Here is a 26203-nt window from a genome sequence, read left to right on the forward strand (position 1 = left end):
GGCTGACATAGAAGCAGGGGAAACAAATGATAAATGAATGAACAAGTAAACAAACAAGATCATTTACAAGTGCAGAGAAGACATAACAAGGTGCTCATTTTACCGTCAGGAAAGCTAAGATGCCAAGAAGTTGAACGACTAAAAGCCCTGCCTCCAAACCAGGTCTCTGTGGCCCCCAAAGTCATCCCCTCTGCTACCCAACAGGCCTGTGCTAGTCATGTAGAGTTAGCTTGACTCAGAAGTCAAGCTAAGGAGCTGGGGCTTGATTCTATAGACGATGAGGAGGCTTTGGAGGAATAGGATAAGTCCATTTCCAGGAAATTTCACTGGCACAGGCCTGCAGAACAAGAGCTCAAAGAGACAAGAGCTAAGGATTTTGGTAAGAGGTGCCTCTTAACAAAGTGATCTGGATCTACAGTGATGATGTGCTTGCTATGGGAACTGGTGGTGGAAAATAGGACTGAATCCCTTAGGATGCTTTTGGCTGCAAGTAACAGAAAACCCCAGCTGAAAGTGACTTGATCAATAAAGCTACAGAAGTGGAAATTCACTGTGAGGCTGGCTCTGGGTTTTCAGTCCAATCAATTGTCCAGAAGGTCATTACTCCTAAGTCTGCTTCCTCTTTTGGTTCTAAGATGCCTGCTGGTAGCAACTGGGCTGCATGCATTTCTCCTTCCTTCCTTCCTTCCTTCCTTCCTTCCTTCCTTCCTTCCTTCCTTCCTTCCTTCCTTCCTTCCTTCCTTTCCTTTCCTTTCCTTTCCTTTCCTTTCCTTCCTTCCTTCCTTCCTTCCTTCCTTCCTTCCTTTCTTTCCCTCCCTCCCTCCCTCCCTCCCTCCTTCCTTCCTTCCTTCTTTTGCCAGCACTCAGTAGAAAAGCTAAAACTTTTCATTTGACCATAGAAGTCTTTCTCTTCCATCCAGTTAAGTCACATACTCACCTTTGGACTAATAACACATACCAGAATCCACCATCTTGAGTTGAGATAGCCTCCAGCTTCCCTTGAAGAACTCTCCTGGAGGAATGAATTCCTGGGCAAATTCATGGCTCTCTTAGGAAGTAGGAAGGGCAAGAATGGATACTGGGAAGTGGGGAAGGCCAGCTTGCCTGCTATTCAGAACAAATAATTGGGCAGTTTGCAGGCAGGACCCAGTAACAGATTGGATTGAGAAGGAGGAATTAAAAAAAGTATCAAATAGAATTCCTAGGTATCCAGTGACAAGCCCAGGAAGATACTATCCCATTGACCAAAATCGAAGGGATGGGGGAATAGTTCATCTTTGGATAATTTGAGTTTGAGGGGATGAGGGGACATCTAGACCATACTGTTTTGCAGCAGCTAAGGATACAGGTCTTTGAGCTTGGGCTGAAGGTCTCCTGGGCAGGACAGAGCCCAGGAGAAAGGCCTGGGAGATTATGACATGGCTTCTGGTAACCAAGAAGTGGGAGCTGAAGTCAGGAGCATGTGAGGGAGCCAGCTGCAGCAGGGACCAAGAAGGGAAGGCTGGAGGGAATTCTGAAGACAGGACTCTTCCCAGCAGAACAGCCTCTAGGATGGGGTCCTGCCCATATGCACAGTGACAGCACACAAGGATGTTCACTGCATCAATGTTTGAGATAATACGATACTAGAGGCAATGTAAATATCCATCCCTAAGGAGCTGGCTAAATTAATTATGATGTTTCCGGTATATGGAATCCCAAGCAGCTGTGCAAAAAAGGGGATATAAGAGTTACATGATGGAAAAATCTGTCAGAGGTATCGTTCAGTGAAAAAAGCAAGATGCAAAGGGTGTATGATATGCTCCCATTTGTGTTAAGAGAGAACATATGATATGCAAATGTATGCTTGTTTATTCATAGATTATTTCTGGAAAGTATCAGAAGAAATTTTTCATAACAGTTGCCTCTAGACAAGGAGGAGCTTGGGAGACCTATTCTTTCCATTTTACCTGCTGGCTGTTAGAATTTCTTTAACCATGTGCCTTTATTACCTATGTAAAAAGTTAGATCATAAAAATAAACACATAAGAAATAGGGTCTTGGGTATCAAAGGTGTTGGGGAGTTTGAGGACCACGAGGAGGCCACTGGAGAGTGTCAGAGAATCTGGAGTCAGCAGTGATGGGGAAACATCAGGGGGAGGAGCCACAGGGGAAACTGAGGCACTGATTTTTCACTTGAGAGAATCATGGAGAATAGGAAATGGGGATAGCTAATTGGGTTCATAGAGCCCACAGGACACTGTTGAAGGCCCATAGAAACCACAGGACACTGTTGAAGGCCCCCAGTGAGCTCTGCACAGAAGGTTCTGCACACCCTCTACTGCAGTTTTGCACTGGGTCACCTTTCTTTACCTCTCGAAGCTGGAGGGAGGTCTAAACAGGTCTCTGGAATTGCCTCCGAGGTTTCTGCTGTCTGTTAAGGGGTCTGGCACAAGCAGAGACCACCTTCAGAAAGGTGATTCTTGGCAAGCCAGGCCTGAAAGCTGAGAGAAAGGGCTGTGGGAGGTGAGGAGAAGGAACCTGAGAAGGCATCATTCTGATACTAAGCCTTCATGAGCTACTGCTGCGTTCAGAGGCTTCTCACCTCTGCAAGGGTGGGAGGAAGACTGGTCTTTGCCCATCAGCAGCTGGTTCAGCTATGAGGCTGAAGGAGCTGGGAGGGAGAGCAGGAGACTGCAGCTGCTCAGGGAGCTGAGATCATGGCTCCCATTTTCAATACAGAAACTTAACATGATGGTCTGGGCAAACAGGAAGAGTATCTTGGTACTTTTAGGTGGCTATAATGAAATACCATATACCGGGTGACTTATAAACAACAGAGATGTATTTCTGACAGTGCTAGAGGCTGGGAAATCTAAGAGCAAGGCACTGACAAATTTGATGTCTGGTGAGAGATTGCTTCCTGGTTCATAGAGGGCAACCTCTTGCTGTGTCTTCACATGGTGGAAGGGGCAAGGTAGCTCTCTTGGGTCTCTTTAAGGGCATTGTATTAGTCTGTTCTTACATTGCTGTAAAGGAATACCTGAGGCTGGGTAATTTGTAAAGAAAAGAAGTTTAATTGGCTTACAGTTCTGCAGTCTGTACAGGAAGCATAGCACAGGCATCTGTTCCTGGTGAGATCTCAGGAAGCTTCCAATCACGGTAGAAAGTGAAGGTGGAGCAGGCATTTCATATGGCAGGAGTGGGAGCAACAGAGAGAAAGTGGGAGGTGCAGGTGCCACACACTTCAGAATACACCAAGGGGATGGCACTAAGCCATTCATGAGGGATCCACCCCCATGATCCAAACATCTCCCACCAGGCTCTGCCTCCAATGCTGGGAATTCCATTTCAACATGAGATTTGGCAGGGACAGAGGTTCAAACCATATCAGGCACTAGTCCCATTCCTGAGGGTTCCACCCTTATGACCTAATCACCTCCCAAAGACATCACCTCCTAATACCATCACATTGGGAGTTAGGATTTCAAAATAGGAATTTTGAGGGGGACACAAACATTCAGATTATAGCAGAGAATATTTACCAAAATCATAATCACAATCATAAATAAAATAACAAAGAATTCTAGACTTTTCAAGTTGCATGGAACCTAGAGATAATTTTCTCATTGTTTTCTGAATTGTGTCCTTAAATATCATGAAAGCCAATTCTGAATTGTGTCCTTAAATATCATGAAAACCACAGGACTGTGGTCAATGAAACTGCATACTACGCCTCCTTCCTAGAAAATCTGCATGCAAGGAAGGACATTAAAGGCACTGAGAAGTCCTGCATTAAGAAAACTTGTCTACCTTTGTTCAACTAGCTTTTTTCCCAAATGCATGTAGTCTTAGAAGCTCCTGCCCCCCTTTTTTAGCATAGCATATAGCAGTGATCTTCAGACCATGCTTTGGAGAGTATTGTTTTAGTTTAAGCTTTTTATTTGATAGGTGAGGTAGCTAAGGCTCAAAAGGGGAAGTGATTCTCCAAGGCTACACAGCCAGCTGGTAAAACAGTGGAAATGAGATGCTAGATCTTTTGCCTTGTGCCCCCAAGGCCTTTCTGCCAACCTGTACTGCTCCTGTCCCTCATTGGAACAGACACCTTGACAGTGTGGACCTGCCACTGTGTCAGGATCCAGGCAGTGGTAAGACGAGATTAGGCAGACCAGGGGACCAGCACAGGTGAGGGCCAAGCTGAAATTTGAAGTCAAACTAAGGTTAGGGCATCTGTTGTAACCAGTCCTGGAAAGCTAAGAAGGCGATGTCCAAGTGGGTGCCAGCTGCTGATTCTCAGTCAAAGAAGACAATCCTTCAGGAAATGTCTTCTGGAGAGTGGTCCCCAACCTTTTTGGCACCAGGGACCAGTTTTGTGGAAAACAATTTTTCCTTGAATCAGGGTGGGGCAATGGTTTGGCATGATTGAAGCATATTACATTTATTGTGTATTTTATTTCTATATTATTGCATTGTAATATATAATGAAATAATTATGCAACTCACTGTAATGTAGAATCAGTTTGAGCCCTGAGCTTGTTTTCCTGCAACTACATGGTTTCATCTGGGGGTGATGGGAGACAGAGAGAGAGCATCCTGCATTAGATTTTCATAAGGAGCGTGCAACCTAGATCCCTCACATGCGCGGTTCACAACCGGGTTCAAGGACCTATGAGAATCTAATGCCACCACTGATCTGACAGGAGGTGGAGCTCAGGTGGAAATGCTCTCTTGTCCTCTACTCACCTCCTGCTGTGCGGCCTGGTTCGTAATGGGCCACGGACTGATCTGTGGCCTGAAGGCTGGAGACTCATGTTCTGGAGGACCTGAGATGTTTCCTGGAGGACTTGAGAATTATCGTTTACTCTCAAGAGGAATTGGGATGCCACATCATTGTTTCTCAAAGTGTGTTCTGTGGAACCCTACTCTCTAGCCATTCATGAGGATTGTGCAAGAAGCTCAGACTCCGGTTATACCAGCTTAGGACACATAGAATTAAAGAAAAATTCTGTGGGGCTTCCTCACATCTTTAGTATGCTGCTGTCACTGGGAGTCACTGTGGTAGGGAAGTGATGTGTAGGGTTCCCCAACTCATAGGACCAGGGAATCCCATGTGCAAGGAACCTCTCTCTATGGGTTTGTTTCGCGGACATAAATTGAGGAATTTACATGTAGATCAATGAAATTTATGCTGATTTATGTACCCCTTCCAACCCCACCCGAAACACTCCTGACCTTTCCATTTTGAAAAGAGATTGGTAAATGTAGCCAGCAAACTTCTCCCCTGCTGACATTTGTTCTTCCATATTCCAGAGCAAGGAGATTGGCCTGCAGATGCACGAGGAGCTCCTGAAGGTGACCAACGAGCTCTACACAGTAAGTTCTGCCCAGGCTCACTGCTGTTTTGGGATTGGGTCTTCTGTCTTCATCACCAGAGCTGGAGGGAGGCAAAACAGAGGTCTGGAATGACCCCGGGCCTTTTTTGCTGTGTTTTATGCTGAGTGACAGTGTGTCATCATGTCAGGATGTAATGACTCACAGCCTCAGCTTCTGATTCTGTACATCTGGGGTAGGGCCTGGGCTTGTCTGGTTTGTCAAAGTTCACGAGAGATTCAAGCGACCTGCAGCTGTGGATGTGTTACCTGCAAGAACAGAGGGCACAAAGTCAAGGCCATGAGAGTGTGAGTGTGAAGGCTCCTGAAGGCGGGGATGTAGGTTTTGGAGTCAGGCAGCACAGGCTCCAGTGGAGGCCCTTCCTTACCGGCTGCGGGACCATAGGCAGGTGGGCAGTTTGTCTGGGTCTCAGTATTTGCATCTGCAAAATGGAGCACGGCTCCGAGGATCACGTGAGGCTATGGGGTTAGCCTGCCTTGCCATCTCCAAGGCATAATTTCAGAACATCACAGTGTGGTCCACAACTGACCTTGTTACCTGTTTGGAGTCAGTATCTAACTGTGCTTGAGATGAGTTTTAGAATCCAAGAAGGTGAGTGAATGGGGACACAAACACATGAAGCGATGATGCAGGGACTTTCAGACTGTGCTCTGGGGAGCCTACGGCTTCCTCGAGAGGAGTGTGGGGACTCCATGGAGAGGTGTGGGGAGTGGGGTGGGTAGACCCAGCAGGTAGAGCTCCAGGCCCCTCAACCCTACCCCAATCAGAACAGTGGAGAATGGTTATGTTTTAAATAGATAGGTGCCCTATATAGCATTTCATGAAAAGTGTGTTTGTGTGTTGGGGAGAATCTGCTGCTAAAATTGAATTTGAAATCCCTGGCATGAGGAGAAAGAACAGCAGGCTGTGAGAAGCCCCTTCTGTTCAGTTTTATTATCTTTCTATGTTTATATCCTGTGTGGCCAGCAGGTGGTAAATTCTTCAGAGGCACTGAGAGCCTTTGTGGGAGGGCCTGGACCTCAGGTCAGAAAGCCTGCCTCAGATCCCAGCAAGCTATGGAACTCTAGGCAAGGCATTATTTTTCCTGGGTCTCAGTCTCCCAATCAGTAAAACAGGGGTGAGAGTTCTTAGGTAAAAGTTGAAACTTAATTCTGTGATTCCAAATTAAGGAGCAAAACTTGAGCTGTAGATAGTTTTTACTTGGGTCATTCTTAGGGTAAAGGAAGAATTGCTGCTTGAGAATACATATTGCTTTGCATCAGCTGGTCACTGGGGGGCAGAACAGCCTGTTGGGTTAAGGCACAGATTCTGAAGCCGGAGATCTGGGTTCAAATCCAGGTGTTAAGTAGAAATACTAGTACCTGCTTAGTGCACATCCTTGTGACAATTAAAGGAGATCCTATATGCGATGCATGCTCAGAACAAAGAGAAAAGAAGAGCATTCTGTATCAGAAGTTCTGAGCATCACTATCATCATCATCACCATCATTGGCTCCTCCTTGATGGCTGTGAAGTAGGCTGTTGTACATACTCATGGTGGGGGGAAGGGTGGTGATAAATAATGCAAGCCTGGTAACTGAATGGGATTGTCCTGCTTAGAATTCTGCAGCGAATTTGGCTAGACCAGGTGCTCCCCAGTCTAAGTCCTTTTTATGTTCCTCAGGCTCCACTTTGGGTCACTTTCCTCCACAATGGCAAAACAACTTAGCCCCAATGTCCTGGGACCCCCCAGTCATCCCCATCTAGGTCTCTAACTTTTGCTGTGACCTCCAGCAGGGCTCCTCTTCTTGGTGCCCTCTATTTACACCAAATACCTTCCCCCTCTGCTGCTTTTCCTCTGCAGTCCCTGCTGTCTATACCTACCTGTTAGTGTCACGCTCATTTTTAAAACTCAGACCAAACCCCACCACCTTCAGAATGTTGTTACCTCTCGGCTTCAAGTTCCTATGGCAGATGTACCAAAATCTCTTGTATCTTTATTGTCTATATCCCGTCTTCCAACATGTTGGAGTGTGAACTCCCCGGGAGTCAGGTCTTGGCTGAGAAACACTGCTTGAAAGGCCCAAAGGCTCCATTTGAACCCAACTGTGTGGCCTTGAGCAAGTCCCTTCACTTGTCGGTTTCACCTGTGACAAACGGGACTGGTCATCTTTCTGTGGTTTGTAGACTGGACAAGGCCAGGTGGTGGTCAGAGATCAGGAGGACAGTGTCATCTCTCTGTGTCCTTCAAGGTCCCAGTGCCCAGCACAGTGGCCTGAATCCAGCAGGTGCTCCATGCACACCTCCCTGTGCTGGCTGCAGGGCAGGATGGCTGGACGGAAATGCCGCTGGTATTGGAGACACAGGCCAGGCAGGATGGCTGAGGCCCCAGCAGGATGAGCCATGCCTTGCCATTTCCACAGCAGCCTGGTGACGGTCACCAGGAGCTAGTGGAGGAGGAAGGGTCCCCAGCATTCTCCTTTGGCTGCATGTGGAAGAGTGGGATCCTCATGGTGCCAGCACACCCCCCGTGAAGATCATTTGTTGACTACACACAGAGTCTTCAGTAGTTACTCAGAAACTCAGTTAAATTCACGCATTTGGGTCCATATGCTGTGGGCCCAGAGCTGCAGTAGGGCACAGTGGGGGATCGTGAACATTTCAGAGTCTGCCTCTGTCAGAGTCTTGTACATCCTTGGTGCTTCCAGTGTGCTCGTTGAAGCAAAGGAGGGAGGAGAGAGGGATGAAAAACATGAAAGAAACTGGTCTTACTCCTAAGGAGTTTGGAATCTGGGCAGAGAGATAAGAGTAGTGTGTGATCCACCGGGGCCTGTCGGGGTGGGGGACTGGGAGAAGGATAGCATTAGGAGAAATACCTAATGTAAATGATGAGTTGATGGGTGTAGTAAACCAACATGGCACATGTATACCTATGTAACAAACCTGCACGTTATGCACATGTACCCTAGAAATTAAAGTATAATAATAATAATTTTAAAAAAGAGTAGTGTGTGAACTGTTGATACAACACAAGTCAGAGCCTAGTATGTGCTGGACACATGGGCTCACAGGGGAGGCACCTCTGGGCTTGGCTGTGTAACTTGCCCATGAGCTCTGTGGGGCTGGACCTTGTTCCCCACAGTGTGCCCAGAGCCCCTGGCCAGCCATGCACACACATAGGAGGAGATGGGTGTGTATTAGTTGAGGGAGATGCACATGTGTGAGAGATGGATTGAGAGGAGGAGGGGAGGGAGGGAGGGAGAACAAGAAGAAAAAAGATTCAGAAAAGTGGGCTACTGTGTTCCAGGGTGAGCTTTGAGCTTGGTGCCTTTGGATGGGTAGGAATTAAAGAAGCAGAGGGAATGAGAGGAAGAGAGAGGGAGTTCTCAACAGGGAAGGCAACGTAGGATCACAGCAGTGCACACTGATCACAGACAGACCTGGGTTTGAATTCCTGCTGTACCACTTACCAACTCGGCCAAGTCAATTAACCTCGTTGACTTTCCTTCTCTTTGTTGCCAAACAGGGATGATCCTAACATCTGTAACCACTTCATGAGTGCTTATGATGCATCTCACTCTGTATTAGGTATTGTATATATATTATTTAATTAACACTCTTACATTTTTACAGATAAAGAAATGGAGGCATAGGAAAGTGACTTACTTAAAGCCTTTGTATCAGTTATCAGTTGCTGCATAACAAACTACCTCAAAACTCAGTGACTTAGAACAACCACCATTTTCTGTGCTCATAATTCTGTGGGTCAGCAATTTGGGCAGGGTTCAATTGGGGCCACTCATGTGGTTGCAGTTTTCTGGTCAATTAAAAAAAGAAAAAGAGTCCAAAGTGAGCAAACCCCAATGTGCAAGCACTTTTCAAGCTTCTACTTGTGTCATATTTGCTAATATCCCATTGGCCAAAGCAAGTTACACAGCCAAGCACAGAGTTCTGGGTTAGAAAAGCAAGCCCCCCTCCCCTTGCAGAGTCACAATGCGAAGGGCCATGCCTGCAGCCATGCCAGTAATGATCACAGTCCTCTTTGCAAACAGTTCACTCCAGCCACCCAGCTGCTGGCGGCACTATGTGTCCCAAATTCATGCTTCATTGCTAGGGATTTCTTTTGAGCACTTTCTAGTTACCATGTCTGGTTATTCAAGTCTACAGTCCCCCTCCTCCCTCAGCCCCAGGGTCATTACCACAGTCACTGAGGAACAAATAATGCAGAGAAAGGATTTTCCAGTAAGCTCCGCTTTTTTTCTTCTTGAAGTTCTGTAAGGGAGGTGGTGGTGGTCTGTTCAGGGGGTCCTACAGGTGTAATGATGGTGGAGATAAATGCTAAAGGCCACCCATCACTTGCTTTAGAGAAAAGACTTATCTCTCTCTGGGGCTAGGAAGGATGCAGAGGAGACTACAAGTCTGGGTATTTTGTTCATTCATTCATTCATTCACTCAATAAGCCTAGTCCTTATCACCCAGTCCTTATCTGCTCAGTCCTTAGCACCTTGAGGCTCCCTCCTTTCTAAAGCATGCTAGCATGAGTGTTTGTGCACACATGTGCACACATACACATTTGCATACATGCACGTGCAGTTTGGCATGGACCACACAGTAGCACATATGCACATTCACATGCATGCATGTACATACACATACATGCAAGCATGCACACACATGTATCCCACTCCACTTCTTTTCTCTCGAACTCCCATCAGCCTGACACAATATAGCTTTCGTTCATGTATTGGCCCGGGAGAGAAAAAGGGCAGAGGTGAAGAATGTGGACCAGTATGGCAATCCTTCTAGAAGAGGCAAATCAAAACAAAACAACTCACAAACTATAAACTCCACTGTGTTTTCACTATTTGGCTAAAAATGTGTTCAGATTTTCAGTATATCTCTAGATTATGAAATACATGCGTGTCAGTAACTGGTGAACATCCAGCATCCCCCCACCTATCTCTTCCTCTGTGTTCAGCAGCTCTGCTGCAAGCTGTGGGCCGGCCTTCCAAGTCCAGGGCTGCAGGAGAGGCCCAGTGACTTTGTTCTTTGCCTTGTGGGGAGGGCCTGAGGAGTGTCCATTCGTACCTAGCGGCAGCTGGTCACAGGTAGACCCTAACTGGAGCCATGAATCACTTTACCTTTTACTTGTTCAAGCCTCGATTGATTTTGTGTGGGCTCAGGGATATGACATCAACTCTGGGCCAACAGGCAAGTTTTGGCAAAGGTGTCTCCCTCCTCATGACTGCCCTGAGACATGGGGGTGGTAGAGAGAGCTCAGACTGGACGCCCAGGAGCCCAAGTTCTGGTCCTAGCTCCACCCTGGGCTCACTGCTTGTCTTTCTAGGATGACATTCAGGTACAGCCCCACAGCTTCATCCTATCATGGGCCCTCTGTCATTTACTGAATATATTTCTTTAAGTTGACCTCCCCTCCCTTTTTAAGCTTCCCCAGTGTTAGGTAATTAGTGGAAAGCAGCCCTGTGTGCTGGAAGAGCACAGGTGTTAGAGTCAGCTGGGCCTGACTTGAAGGCCCTGCCACACAAACCCTCTGAGCCCAGTCCCTCCCTGGAACATGGGGTTGCTGCCAGTTCATTTGTCTGGATTATTCTGGGGAGAGTGATTGGCATAGAGTATAGCCCAGTGCCTAGCAAACCTGAGTCCTGAGTCATTGTGTCTTTTATGAAAAAATGAGGCATAAATATTTTTCCTACATAGTTCGGAATCTTTCTTCTCCATTCCCCATCTCCACTGGGCCAGCCAGAGCCCTAAGAATGTTTTGCTGGAAAACATGAAACCACCTCCTCCTTCATTTCCCATCCTCCAGGCCTGCTGTCTGTGATGCTGGCTCCATACTTGAACTGGACGACTTTCCTTTTTTAAAAAATTGTTTAATATTTAAATTTAGAAGTAGAAGATACGTACACTTGTTTAAAAAATAAATAAGATAGTAATTAAACAATAAAAGAAGGTACACAGGAAGAAGCATGCCTCCTGACTCCTCCTGCATCTCCGTATAACCTCAGTTACTAGGTTACTAGTGTCCAGTTTAGCCATGTCTTCTTCCAGAGATCCTTTATCCATCAATCAGCACACACATTTGGGCATATCCCACACATTCCTGTTTTATGCAAGTGGTGACAACTGTACTTATTATTCTGCATCTTGCTTTGCTTTTGTAGGTATATTTTGGAGATTGTTTCATCTCATGAATAACTAGAGCCTCCAATCATATACAGTGCTTATTGAAGGCCAGGGGCTGGTCTAAATGCTTTGCATGTACTGATCCGTTTCATCCTCATCATAACCCTTTGAGGTAGGTGGCATTATGACCTCTTCCGTTCTGCTTAGGACCAGTTCCATCCCTGGATGACACTGTGCACGCACCCAAAAAAATTAGCGAGGCATGTTAGCGGGTACCTATAGTCCCAGCTACCTGGGAGGCTGAGGTGGGAGGATTACCTGAGCCTGGGAGGTGAAGGCTGCAGTGAGCTGTGATTGCACTACTGCACTCCAGCCTGGGGGACAGAGCGAGACCCCATCTTAAAAAAATTAAAATTTAAAGTTAAAAAATAAACTACGAACCTGCATTTATTGTGGAAGGAAATGATACTTCACATTAGCAGATGAAACACAGTTTGGTATAAATAGAAGCGTTCTGTTGGTTAAGTGAAAATCAAGCAGTGTTGTGTATTCAAGCTTGTGCCTGCCGGAGTGGCAGGCGAGAAGCTCTGAAGATGTGTGGGCACCGACTGGTTTTTCCTCCTGATGTAATCAGAAGGATCCTCAGAGGGCTGAAAGGGGTTAATAAAAGTAAACAGTGCCAGAAGGTACACAGAGAGAAGTGTATCTCTTGACTCTTCCTCCATCCCCATATCACCTCGGTTGCTATGTTACTAGTGTCCAGTTTGGCAGTGTTTCCTTCCCAAGACACCGAAAGTCACCTTGCTATCGCAAGTGGAAACACTGACCCAGTGCCAGATAGTGGGGCTCTGGCATTCGGTTTACGCTGTCTGTGGAATGAAGGTGTGGAGTTTGAGGAATACTGAGGCTCCCGCCAGGCTTTGATCTTCATGCCACTGTGCCCTGGAAGGGAGACCAGGGTCCTGGCTCAGACTCAGGGCAAGGCAGCTCTTCGGGGCTGTCACAGCCTGCCAGCCAGGGTGTGTGCACAGTGTCATCCAGGGATGGAACCGGTCCTAAGCAGAACGGAAGAGGTTTCCCTCTAGGTAACCTTCCCCTCTCTTTCTGCTGTCCTGCCCAGACACCCGTTCACTAAGAATACATGTATTGATCATCAGCATATCCAGACCATGAGATGTGGCTGTACACTATGATGGGTGTCTTAGTGGGGATACGACAGTGTGAGGGAACTTGGAAGAAGGGGTGATGAAATATCCCGAGCATCAGGAAGGCGCCAGAGAAGAGATGGTATCTGATCAACAGTCGACAGTTCCTGGGTGCAGAGAGGGGCAGAAGGAGCAGCACTTAGAGTGGTGAGAAGCAGCACCTGGGATGTGGGAGGGAGCCTCCGCCCAGTCAGCACTGCTCCTGAGTCACTGCACTGAGCCTGGCCGGTTGGAATCAGGACTGATATGGGTAGTTGGGGAGGCTCAAAGGGAAAGAAGTCTGCCTTTTAGGATTCATTTAGTGGCAAGGGACTGGAATCCAGTGCAAACTGGCTTAGATAAAAATGGCACTCTATTGAATCACATGAACATGTCGCACAAGTCTAGCTGGATCCAGGGGCTCACACACTGGTTTGTCTGTCTCACCAATACAGCATGTACTCTGTGAGACCAGAGACCCCATCTGTCTTCTATACTGTATTTTGACTGTAGTGCATTTGGTATAGTACCTGACACATAAATAAATATTTAATAATTGAAGGTGTAGCTGTTCTCCCCACCAATATACTCACTAGATCAAAGGCAGTAGAACTATGCCTCCCCCATTTTACCCCTTTCCCTCCTTCCCTCTCTTCCTACCTTCCTTCCCCACTCTTTCCAATCCATCCATCCATCCATCTATCTATCCATCCATCCATCCATCCATCCTCCATCCATCATCCATCAATCCATCCATCCATCCATCCATTTATCCAGCTTTGGGAATCAGTCTCCCATTTCTGGTTTGTTTTCCTCTACGTGGACTTCGTGATCTGGCAGGCTTCTCCCGTGTGGTGACAAAGGTGGTCCCTAGTACTACAAATTCTCCTCCCATTAGCCTTTCCCCATCCTCCAGTGGAAAGAGAACACTCCCTTCCCAGTGTTTCCAGCAAAGCCCCAGGGTAGCATCTAATGGCCTAGCTGAGCTTCCTATTGTCAGATGAACATAAGTTTATGGATTGGCCAGGCCAGGGTCTCATGGCCACCCCAGGATTGCAGGGTGATGTCAGCTTCCCATGAACCACATGTACTGAGAATAGTGGAGGGGAATTTGGGGGATTTCCTCAAAATAAAATTTGGGGGGCTGTTCCCAAAGAAGGAAGACTGGATGAATCTGGGCAGAGAAAAACAACAGATGTCCACTGAGGGGGAGTCCCTGGGGGAGGATGAGGAAGTGGTTCCATTGGCTGGTGCTGAGACATACCTGGTGTTCCTCCAGCTATCAGCTGCTCCTCAGTCCTGTTTGCCTCCTGCTCCCCTGGGCTAATGCTCACTCTGCTCCCTTTGCCTGGGACACTCCACCCCCACCCCAAGCCCGCTCACCCATCTAACAGCTACTCTTCCTGCAGTGTTCAGTTTAGATGTCACTTCCTCCAGGAAACCTTCCTATAGTGCCTAGGACTCCCTTCATCATTGCACTTATCACACCATGTGATCATCACTTGTACAATTGCCTGTATCTCTACTACAGTGTAGATCCTATGAGGGTGGCGACCTGCATGTCTTCCACACTGTAGTTTTGCCTAGCATAGTACCTGGCACATAATGAACTGCTCAATAAATATTTAGTGATTGACGGTACAGCTATCTCCCTACTTCCAATTATGCTCAGCAGAACAAAGGCAATAAAACTGTACCTCCCTCATTTTACCCTCCCTCCCTGCCTTCTTCTCTTCCTTTCTCCCTTTCATCCACTCTCCCTTCTATCTACCCATCCTTGCATTTATTCACCCACCCACCCATCTGTTCATCTGTCCATCCATCCATCTACCCATCCATTCCGCCATATTCATTGATCCATTGATCTTTTGATCTGTTGATCCAGCCAGTCCAGCCAGAGTCATTCATTCATGCAAATGTATATTGATACTTGCTAGGTAACAGGCTCTGCTCTGGTACAGAGAATACTATCATGAACAAGATCCTGGCCTCAGGACTTTGCTTCTCTTTTCCTTCAAGGAGGTCTTGGTCATGCACTAGCCTAGGGTTTCACCCATACACAAATGCTGGAAGCAGAGAGCCACTGTGCCTAGGGACAGCCCTGTCTGCAGGGTGGAAGAGGCACACAGGGACTGCAACATTGAGAAGCTGTTTTCTAACAACTGATCCTTATCCTGCCCCAGGTGTCCCTTTATGGATGCTGTTAACTTCCAGATTCTGTTTGCCTTCTTTTGCATTTAAATGAGGGGCTGAAAGATGGTGCAGATAAAACTTTGCTGTTTTCAGAATCTGAGGATCAGGGAAGAGGCAAAAGGCAATGTGTGCAAAGCAAAAAGCAGTGTGATTACCAGAAGAGGCAATGCTTAGCTGGCAGCAGACCCAGCCTGCAGTTCCAGCTTTGCCTGGCTTTTCGTGTGACTTTGGACAGCACTCTTGCCCTTTTCTTTTCTTTTCTTTTCTTTGTTTTCTTTTTGAGATGGAGTCTCGCTGTGTCGCTCAGGCTGGGGTGCAGTGGCACAATCTCGGTTCACTGTAACCTCTGCCTCCTGGATTCAAGCGATTCTCCTGCCTCAGCCTCCTGAGTAGCTAGGAGTACAGGCGCCCACCACCACGCCCAGCTAATTTTTGTATTTTTTTAGTAGAGACGGGGTTTCACTATGTTGGCCAGGCTGGTCCCAAACTCCTGACCTTGTGGTCCGCCCGTCTTGGCCTCCCAAAGTGCTGGGATTACAGGCGTGAGCCACCACGCTCAGCTCACTCTTGCTATTTCTGAGCCTCCATTTCCTTAAGTGAGGGGCTAGGACACCAAGAGTTATGGAGGACCTTTTGGCCCTTACATTCTGAGAACACATGCAACTGAACTGGGTCCAAGAATAGTGATCTTAAGTGACACGTCCCTACGAGGTCCTTCCCTAGACTCCCTGAATAGGGTCTGGAGGGCTGGAAAGTGAACCCATTAGCTGGCATCAAGCAGATGGGTACCTCTGAGGGGCCCTTCATACATCCCCAGTTCGGTGATTTGGCCTCAGCTGAGCTCCTGCATCTGCCTCTGCCCCTTCCCAGCCCCAGGCACACTGCTGCTGGCAGTTGGTCACTTGACAATTTGCAGTTGACAGAGCACTTTCCCCATCTACCCCCTTCTGATCTTCACCAGGTGGGCATGGAAAGGACACACCTCTCCACAGCCACCCAGCAAGTAGTGGGAAGGCTGAGTCTCAAAACCAAGTCTCCCTAATTCCAGTGGGCTGGAGGCGCCTTTCACCCGTTTTACAGTTGAGAAAGGGGTACAGGGGAAGCAAAACAAGCGTGTGTTCAGTAGGCCCAGGCTGTGGGGTCAGCCACCTTGACTTTGAACCCTGACTCCACTTACCAGCTTTTCACCTAGAGAAACTTACTGACCTATTCTGGGCCATGGTTTTCTCATCTATAAAGCAGGGATCATAGGATGCCTATCTCATAGGGGTTTTGTGAGAAATAAATGAGTTAATATAGGTAAAGTGCATAAAGCAAGGCCTGGCATGTAATAAGTGCTCAATAGATGCTAGCTGCTATCATTGTTGTTACTGTCATCACACTGCCTCCCAGGTTTGGGGAAAGGACTCATTGAAATGCTCCTTCACTAGAAGGGCTCCTAGAAAGAGGTGTGCAAACTTTGAAGTAATAGATAAGGTTAAATATTATTTAATGCATCCTGGACTGGCAATATTGAGCCAACTGTTCTCATCTATTGAGCTAAGGACCATTCATGCTGAAGCCCATGTATCAGGTAATTAAATAAAAACATCTAGAGGATTCTGGGTACAAATAGAATCCTTTCAGAGAAACCTCCAGGTGAACTCTTTGGTGGCAGCTGTCTGTCATAAGTGACCCTGGGCAGTGGAGTTCACTGTTATTCTTGGAATCAGGAATCAAGTAGATCACGGGAGTTTGGTCCCAGGGTATTTGGGTTATCTTCTCCAAGCATGGGATTTTTGGAATGAAGTTTAGAGGCTATCCTGGGAAGTTTGGCCTGTCAGAGCGCAGGAAGAGTACTCTGTGGCTCAAGAAGAGTAGAAAATGATGTAAAGGGAGAGAAAATAAAAAAAGAAAACTAGGCAAAGAATATGTGCGAATTGAGAACACCCAGCTGGGCTGCTGACCTTGAGTGAGTGGATGGATGCATGGTGATTGGACAGGAAGATCTAGCTGTAAATAGAAAGGCTGTCTTTTCCCCTGAACTACCCAGCGCAGATGACAGATTCGTGGCGAGGCAGGCAGACTCAGAAGCCAAAATAGAAAAAGGAGATGTAGCAGGAATTGTTGAACGCAGACAGGGATGGGATCCAGACATGAAAAACACCAGCAATATGGTGGTGAGGCAAAGAAACCAGGGTTGTCTGTGGATGTGGAGGGACATGTCGAAGGGGGAAGGTGGGGTCCTGGAGACAGCTGCGACATGTGTTCCCACCCTTTAGCCACACCTGTTTTATATTATTTTATTTCTTCTTTGCATTCCATCCATTTTTGCTCATTTGTAATCTCCCTAAAACTCCTAGAAACCCCCTTCCTGCTGATTTCATCCTCTCCGTATGCCAGTTCCACCAAGACCATATCCAAATGACTCAATGGACTCATTTATTTTATTTTTATTTTAAGTTCCAGGATACATGTGCAGGACACGCAGGTTTGTTACACAGGTAAACGTGTGCCATGGTGGTTTGCTGCACCTATCGGCCCATCACCTACATGCATTAGCTATTTATCCTGATGCTCTTCCTGCTGCCACCGCCCCTGACAGGCCCCAGTGTCCTCTAAACCAAGGCATGAAGATCATCAAAATAGGCACCTGCTTTGATTATCTGCAAGTCTGCAGTCACCCCTTTTGGCCACTAGATGTCGAGAACGCATCAATATGGCACATTTTCTGGTCCGTTGAGTATTTGGATGTGATCTTGGTGGAACTGGCATACAGAGAGGATGAAATCAGCAAGAAGGGGGTTTTTAGGAGTCTTAGAGAGATTGCAAATGAACAAAAATGGATGGAATGCAGAGAAGCAATCTTTCCACCAAGACCCACGAAGAAAAGTTGACTGCATTTTAAATCTTGGTATTGTTTTACAAGTTTGGGAGATTTTTAGGATAAAGGAAGAAGGGAGAAACATGGCTTAAAAATATATATATATATATATATATATATATATATATATATATATATATATATATTTTACATTAGTTAATGTTCTCCAGAGCTTTTAAGCATTTCCAAGTGAGCATGTTTAAGGTTCTTAAACCCTGAGCCCAAATCAGGGATGATAATGATGATGATGATGGTGGTGGTAGCACCTGATGGATACCTCCATGGCTCTTACTATGTGGAAGGTATTATTCTCAGCACTTGACAGAAACTGACTCATTTAGTGCTCACAAGCAGCCTAGGAAGTAAGTGCTATTATTATCTGTGTTTTACATATGAGGAAGCAGAGGTCAGAGAGGTTGTGTGACTTGTCCAAAGCCACACAGCTGGCGAGTGGGAGCATCAGGATTCAACCCAGACATTTGTCCATATTCCTACCTTCTATGATCTGCAATAGATGTTGCCACATTGACTCCTGGGCTGTGGCAAAGGGAACTTTCTGAGCAATGAATCAGTGCTGTGATTTAATGATAAAAGTCACAGAGGCTGGGTACAGTGGTTCACACCTGTAATCCTAGCACTTTGGGAGGCCGAGGCGGGTGGATCACCTGAGATCAGGAGCTCAAGACCAGCCTGACAAACATGGTGAAACCCCATCTCTACTAAAATATAAAAATTAGCCAGGTGTGGTGGCGGGCGCCTGTAATCTCAGCTACTTGAGAGACTGAGGCAGGAGAATCGCTTGAACCCAGAAGGTGGAGGTTGCAGTGAGCCGAGATCGTGCCACTGTACTCTAACCTGGGCAACAAGAGTGAAACTCTGTCTTAAAAAAAAGGCACAGAATTCCTCATTCTAATAAACTCACTTCACAGCACTTCAGATGACAAGGAATAAGATTTTAGGGTTGGCCAGGAATTCATTCTGAGTTCTCCGACTTACAGGGCTTGGTTAGATAGGAGCACATTTCATTCCCAGGGGGAAGCCTTTATTCTATTAGCTGTTATAGTAATCCAAGCCACAGAAGAGAATGAACAAGGTCCAGGAGCCATGGATTCCAGAAGTTTCTTAGCATAGAAAGATGATCATACACTTGGCATTGCAAAAGAAAAGTACATTTCTAGTTGGGGACCAGCAAAAATGCTATTGGTATGGAGCAGCCCAGTCAGTGTTCAAGCTACTAAAAGTATTGATGCCTGCTCAGAAAGTGGTAATGAATTAAAGAAATTCATTAAGGGCTGGGTGTGGTGGTTCACAGCTGTAATACCAGCACTTTGGGAGGCTGAGGCGGGAGGATCACGTGAGCCCAGGAGTTCGAGATGAGCTTGGACAACATGGCAAAACTCCATCTCTATTTATAAAAAAATGATACAGACAATCTAGGATGATCTGGTAGAAAAAGTGGTGGATTAAAAGTGAGAGTCCAGATGTCCAGTAGGGTTAAATATGTGTTTACCATATGACCCTTCATCCCACCCCTGGGTATTTACCTAAGAAAAGTGAAAATACATGTCCACACAAAGAAATGTACATAAGCATTCATAGCAGCTTTATCCAAAATAGCTAAAAACTGTAAACACCTTGAGTAGCTATGGACATATGACTAAGTAAACAGATTGTGGCATAACCATGCAATGGAATACTTAGCCATAAAAAAGAAGTTCTGATATGTACAGCATCATCAGTGAATCTCAGAAAAATTATGCTGAGTAAAAAGAGGGCTGACCCAAAGGAGTTTATATTGTATGATTCCATGGAACTGGATTCTGGAACACACGACAGAAGGCAAACCTATGATTGGGGCTGGAGTGGGGTAAGGTATTGGCTGCAAAGGGGCATGAGGGATCTTTCTGGTGTAGCGGAAGTTCTATGTTTTGCTTGTGATCCTGGATACATGAATGTAAAGTTTGGTGTCTCTGCACTGATACTTGGTGATACTTGGCACCTCTGAGCCTCAGTTTCCCTGTTTGTCAAACTGAAAGGTTGTTGGATTAGATGATGTCTAGAATTTCTTCTGGCTCAAAAATTTCCCCTGTAATAACAATATTCATTTTCTATTATGGAAGTAGAGTAGCAAAGTGCCATTTGCTTTATAGGAATTGTTTCCTTTTTTTTTTTTTTGAGACGGAGTCTCGCTCTGTCACCCAGGCTGGAGTGCAGTGGCATGATCTCGGCTCATTGCAAGCTCCGCCTCCCTGGTTCGCGCCATTCTCCTGCCTCAGCCTCGGTCCCGGCTATTCGGGACTACAGGCACCTGCCACCATGCCTGGCTAATTTTTTGTATTTTGTTTAGTGGAGACGGAGTTTCACCATGTTAGCCAGGATGGTCTTGATCTCCTGACTTCGTGATCCTCCCGCCTCGGCCTCCCAAAGTGCTGCGATTACAGGAGGAATTGTTTTTATAGGCAAGGATGAATTTATTCCAGAGAGCATAGAATATCTATTGGGTTACTTAATGTTACTCATTTTGGGTACAGAGCCATTTGCAGCCCATTGTACTTCAGGAAACAGCTGAGAAAATGATTTGTGTGTAAGAAGGATGTTCCCCATTCAATTCCTGTGGGTATGTGAGGAGGGGCTATCCCTGAGGCACTGGGAGGAGAGGGAGGGATGCCACAGTCACTGCTGGCAGGGCTAGAGAGGATAGCTGAGCAAGGGCTGGGCTTGCCTTGTCACTTCTGACAGTGCCCAGATGCTTGGAGCTATGGTTACCCTTTTAAATTTCCTCCTTATTTATTTATTTATTTGTTTATTATTTTTTAATTTCCTCTTTACTAGCCCATGCCTGGCTCTTAGTTAGGGTTTAATGATGTTGTTGATGATATCCAGTCCTCAGAGAGTCTGTGCAAAAGTAAAGGAAGGCAGGTGCCCAGAGCGTGTTGTGGGACCAGGGCAGCGGCCAACTAGAGCGTAGAACTTGGTATGGAGCCAGGAGCAACAGAGAGGGCCATGCTGGGTCATAGCTGGGTGCTGATTTCCCCTACTTGTGCGCCCCCAGGTCATGAAAACCTACCACATGTACCATGCAGAGAGCATCAGTGCAGAAAGCAAGCTGAAGGAGGCTGAGAAGCAGGAGGAGAAGCAGTTCAATAAGTCAGGAGACCTCAGCATGAACCTGCTTCGGCACGAGGACCGGCCCCAGCGCCGCAGCTCTGTGAAGAAGATTGAGAAGATGAAGGAGAAGGCGAGTGGGGGCCCTGGGCTGGGAGCGATTGGGGACAGGGCACAAAGGGGGAGGGCCATGCTCTTGGCGGACAGCCTTAGCCTTCCCCCTTTTTTCCCCACATCCCAGTGGGGTGGTGGGGGGTGCGGGGGATGGGACAATGTAGCCAGTATCTCTTCTTTTGGAGATTGGTATTCTAGTGGAAGCAGGGCTGGACGTGCCCCTGCTAGCACTGGTTAGGCCTGACTTAATGCTAAAGTCAGCAGGCAGACGAGGTGCTCAACTCACAAGTAAGCTGAACTGTGTTGAGATTCACACCCAGCAAGCACCTTCTCAGATGACCTGGAATCACCAGGCATTAGTGGGAGCAGGGGCTTGTTCCAGAGGCCAATTTACTGGCCAAGGGTAGGGGCTGGGGGTGAGGGGGAACTGATTACTGAATGTGTCTCAACAAGAGGAACCAGAACCTGGAAACCTGGTGAAAGGCTCATTCCAAAATTGCCATTGCCAACTCAAAGAAGAGAGAGTTAAAATCCCTGTGTATTGATTCTGGAAAAGTCTTTTAGTAGGGTGTGGTGGAAGGAATTCTAGCTTTGGAGTCAGATGGGCTGGGTTTTGAAAATGCCACTTTTATAACACCTCTCTGAGCTGCAATTTTGAAATCTGACAGGAGTGGCAAATTCGTCTCATCTCTCATGTCAATTCTGATCAATTGCCCAGAGCGCTGGACTGAGAATCATGAAACCCTATCCAGATTTAGTTAAAAACAGTGCTGTAGGTCTGGCCACGGTGGCTCATGCCTGTAATATCAGCACTTTGGGAGTCCAAGGCGGGAGGATTGTTTGAGCCCAGGAGTTCGAGACCAGCCTGGGTAAAATGGCAAAACTCCATCTCTATGGGGAAAAAAAAAAAAAAAGGCAAAGAATTTGAATAGATGTTGCTCTTAAAAAAACATGTATGAGTGGCCAAAAAGGACGTGAAAAGACTGGGCCAGGCATGGTGCTTCACTCCTCTAATCCTAACACTTTGGGAGGCCAAGGTGGGCAGATTGTTTGAGCTCAGGAGTTCGAGACCAGGTTGGGCAATATGGCAGAACCCCATCGCTACAAAAAATAGAAAAATTAGGCAGGTGTGGTGTCATGTGCCTGTAGTCCCAGCTACTTGGGAGGCTGAGGTAGGAGGATTACCTGAGGGAGGTCGAGGTGGCAGTGAGCCATGATCACATCACTGCACTCCAGCCTGGGCAACAGAGTGAGACCTTGTCTCAAAAAAAAAAAAAGATCATCTCTATCATTCATGATTAAGGAAATGCAAATCAAACTCAATGAAATGCCACCTAACACCCACAAGGGTAGCTAGAATTAAAAAGGCAGACTAGGACCGGGCATGGTGGCTCATGCCTGTAGTCCCAGCACTTTGGGAGGCCAAGGCGGGCGGATCACAAGGTCAGGAGATTGAGACCATCCTGGCTAACAAGGTGAAACCCCGTCTCTACTAAAAATACAAAAAATTACCCAGGCGTGGTGGGGGGTGCCTGTAGTCCCAGCTACTCAGGAGGCTGAGGCAGGAGAATGGCGTGAACCCGGAAGGCTCACGAGATTGTGCCACCACACTCCAGCCTGGGTAATAGAGCAAGACTCTGTCAAAAAAAGAAAAAAAAAAAAAGGTAGACTATAGGAAGTATTGGTAAGAATGTGGAGAAATTGGAATCTTCACACACTACTAGAGGGAATGTACAATGATTCTATCACTTTGGAAAGCAATCTAAATGTTAAACATAGGCTAAGTTACCATGTGACTCAACAATTTTATTCCTAGGTATCCACCCAAGAAAAATAAAAACATATGTCCATTCAAAGACTTGTACATGAATAGCAGTACTATTCATAATAGCCAAAAGATGGAAATGACTCAGATGTTCATCTGCTGATGAATGGTTGAATAAAATAAAATGTGGTATATCCATGTGATGGAATATTATTCAGCCACGAAAAGGAATGAAGTACTGACGCACACTGCAACATGAATGAACCTTGAAAACAGTGTGCTAAATGAAAGAAGTCAGTCACGAAAGGCCACATATTGTACAATTACATTTATGAAATGTCCATCATAGACAAATCTATAGAAATAGAAAATAGATGATTGGTTTCCAGGGGCTAAGGAAGAGGAAAATGGGGAGTAACTATGAATAGGTGCAGGGTTTCTTTCTGGGATGATGAAAATATTCTAAAGTTAGATAATGATAATGGTTGTGTCTGTGAATATAGTAAAAATAAAATAAAATAACCAAGCAGGGAATGATAGGACTACAACATAGGGAGAAACAGAGAGGTCGAGTGAGTGCTGACTGGAAGTCTGGAGGCTGATTTTTAGTTCAGAGTTTTATTTTTAGTTCGATTAGCTACTTGGCTCTTGGGCAAGCCACTTCTCTCCAGTTCTCATTTCCTCGTCTATAAAATAGATGAGTTTAACGAAAGTACCTTTAACATCCTAGGTATAACATTTTATGAGTCTATGAAGGGCTAAACATGGTCTCAGGGTCATGGTCATAGTGGGCCACTGGAAATAGGCCAAGAATATCAAAACTCTCTGTGGGGCTCGGGTGCATGGCTGGTGTAGGATGTAACTGCCAGGACCCTGGAGAAAAGTTAGAGATCTCTGAAGAGAATTAAAAGGTTGAGAACTCACTGTGGGATAGGAAGGTGTAAGAATGTCTAGGCGAAGGAGGAAAACCATTTATTTACAGAGACCTGACTTTTACGCAGCAATGGGACTCATCAGTCTGCAAGGAGCAGGGGACAGCTCTGCAGCCCGCTTACTCTTTCCTGCTCCATTCCCAGGCTGGCCCAGACAGGAGCAGCTCCCTGGGAGGCATTTGGGTCCCAGCTGAGATGGGCCGCTCTGGCTACCTCACCCCGCCTCTCCCCACCGCTCCCATCCAGTCATCCTCCTCCCTCCTGTCCTCCAGTCACTGAAAATGACTGAATACCTACCCTGTGCAGGGACAGTTCTGGGCGCTCCAGACCTAGCAATGAACAAGGTAGATCAAGTCCCTAACCCCACTTATTTTCTAATGGGAGGTCACTGACAATCAACAAATAAATGAAAGGGTAGGAAAAAAAAACAAAAAACAACAATTTCAGGTGGTGGAAGTGCTTATAAAGAAAAGAGTCGGGCAGGGGTGGGCAGAGGGAGTGGGAGAGGTAGATGAGCTTGTTATTGAAGGCCAATCTGGCCTCAAGACCTTAGGCCAAGGCTGAGAGAACCATGAGTCTGAGGGCCTTGAGATAGGAATGAACTTGCCATCTTAAAGGATGAATCAAGGAGGCTGAGCAAGTGAGGGGGAGCACGGGGGAAGGTAGAGCTTGAGAAGTGGATGGGACCAGGCCATGGAGGGCTTCTCAGGTGCGAGCAACAGTTTGGTTCGTCACTGGAGGTTGCTGGGTAGGGGTCTTATTTATTGATTGATTGATTGAGACGGAGTCTCCTTCTGTCACTTAGACCTGGAGTGCAGCGGTGCAATCTCCGCGTACTGCAACCTCTGCCTCCTGGGTTCAAGTGATTCTCCTACCCCAGCCTCCCAAGTAGCTGGGACTACAGCTGCGGGCCACCACACCCAGCTAATTTTTGTATTTTTAGTAGAGATAGGGTTTTGCCCTGTTGGCCAGGCTGGTCTTGATCTCCTGACCTCAGGTGATATGCCTGCCTTGGCCTCCCAAAGTGTTGGGATTACAGGCCAGTGCTCCCGGCCAGGGATCTGATTTACACCCTACCCTAGCAAGGACAGTCGGAGGCTGCTGCTTATCTAGTGTCCTCATCGGCTGTGCAGGTGCAATGTAAAGGGGCTGCCTGAGTCCAGGTCCAACCCTTACTCATCTAGCAGTTGGAGGTCTTCCATAGGTGTGTCTGTGCAGGGCTTGGGTGGCAGGAAGTTACTATAAAGAAAACAAAATCACTGGGCCGGGCATGATGGCTCACGCCTGTAATCCCAACACTTGGGAAGCTGAGGTGAGAGGATGGCTTGAGGCCGGGAGTTCCAGACCAGCCTGGGCAACGTAGTGAGACCCCACTCTCTCCAAAAAACTTTAAAAACAAAAACTAGGCAGGTGTGATGGCATGCATCTATAGTCCCAGCTACTCAGGAGGCTGAGGTGGGAGGATTGTTTGAGTCCAGGAGTTAAGGCTCAAGTGAGCTATGATCACACCACTGCACTCCAGCCTGGGTGACACAGCAACACCCTGTCTCAAAAAAAAAAAAAAAAAAAAAAAAAAATCACAAATCCCGTCCTCTTAAATGGCTTTTCTTACTTCTACTCTTTTCTTCTTCCAGAGGCAGGCCAAGTACTCTGAAAACAAGCTGAAATGCACAAAGGCCCGGAATGACTACTTGCTCAATCTGGCAGCCACCAACGCAGCTATAAGCAAATACTACATCCATGACGTCTCTGATCTGATCGATGTGAGCTCCCTGGGGAGTCTGGGACTGAGCAGGGCCCACATCTGGGCTGGCACACGTCACTGGCTGAAGGAGGGGCTGGTCTTTGTCTTTAGCTGACATTCTGGGGTAGCCAGGGGTCTTTTGAGCCCTGCCGGAGGGGAGGGGCAGTGAATGTTTGGAAGCAGGAAAATGAGTGTTACCTCGTGGTGTCTATTTTCATGAGTGGGACATGGGCCTCTGGTGGCCCCAGTGCAGTTGACTTGGGCAGTCGTATATCCAGTGCCAACTTCCCAAGTACCTTCCTGGACACCAGGTCCTTTGCTGGGTTTGAGGGATTCGGGGGTGAACCATACACAGTTCATGCCTTGGGGGATTTCCCAGTGTGGTAAAGGAGATGTTATTGGTAATATGTTTAGCGCCCCTAGGGCCACTCAGCCAGACACACATACATGCGAAAGAAAGTAGCGAATGAGGCAGACTTAATTATGCAGATCAGCTTTGTGTGGGGAGGTTATCTCGGGAGAAATCGGGCAGCTTAAGCAAATGGAGAATGGAACACTGACTCCCAAGTACCAGCTGTGCAGGACACGCCACAGGGACAAGCAGACTGGGAGAAAGAACACTGTGAGCGGAGGCGCTGGGGAGGGCTTCTTTGTCATCTAAGTAGGAGCCAGGACTGTTTCTCTCGTGTCCCCCTTCCTGCACAGATGGGGGAGCTGGCCCTGTCCATGCTTAGTAAAGGCTCGGTATTGGTTGATGGGCTCTTTTCCTGGTGTATCCTGTCGGGAAGTCAGGGGGCTCTTGCTTTTCCC

The 26203-nt window shown here is 46.9% G+C and overlaps 1 protein-coding gene across 2 annotated transcripts in view; it reads left to right on the plus strand.

The window, feature by feature from the left end:
* Positions 1 to 26203, plus strand: part of SRGAP3 (SLIT-ROBO Rho GTPase activating protein 3) — a 267299-nt gene that overhangs the window by 166632 nt on the left and 74464 nt on the right. For both annotated transcript variants that reach the window (XM_025375437.1, XM_025375438.1), the window contains exons 4-6: positions 5290 to 5352; positions 20786 to 20971; positions 25284 to 25412. In XM_025375437.1, coding sequence (XP_025231222.1) covers positions 5290 to 5352; positions 20786 to 20971; positions 25284 to 25412 — 378 coding nt within the window. The remainder of the gene's footprint in view (positions 1 to 5289; positions 5353 to 20785; positions 20972 to 25283; positions 25413 to 26203) is intronic.

Source organism: Theropithecus gelada, chromosome 2 (assembly GCF_003255815.1).
Source record: "Theropithecus gelada isolate Dixy chromosome 2, Tgel_1.0, whole genome shotgun sequence".
In the NCBI taxonomy this organism is placed as follows: domain Eukaryota; kingdom Metazoa; phylum Chordata; class Mammalia; order Primates; family Cercopithecidae; genus Theropithecus; species Theropithecus gelada.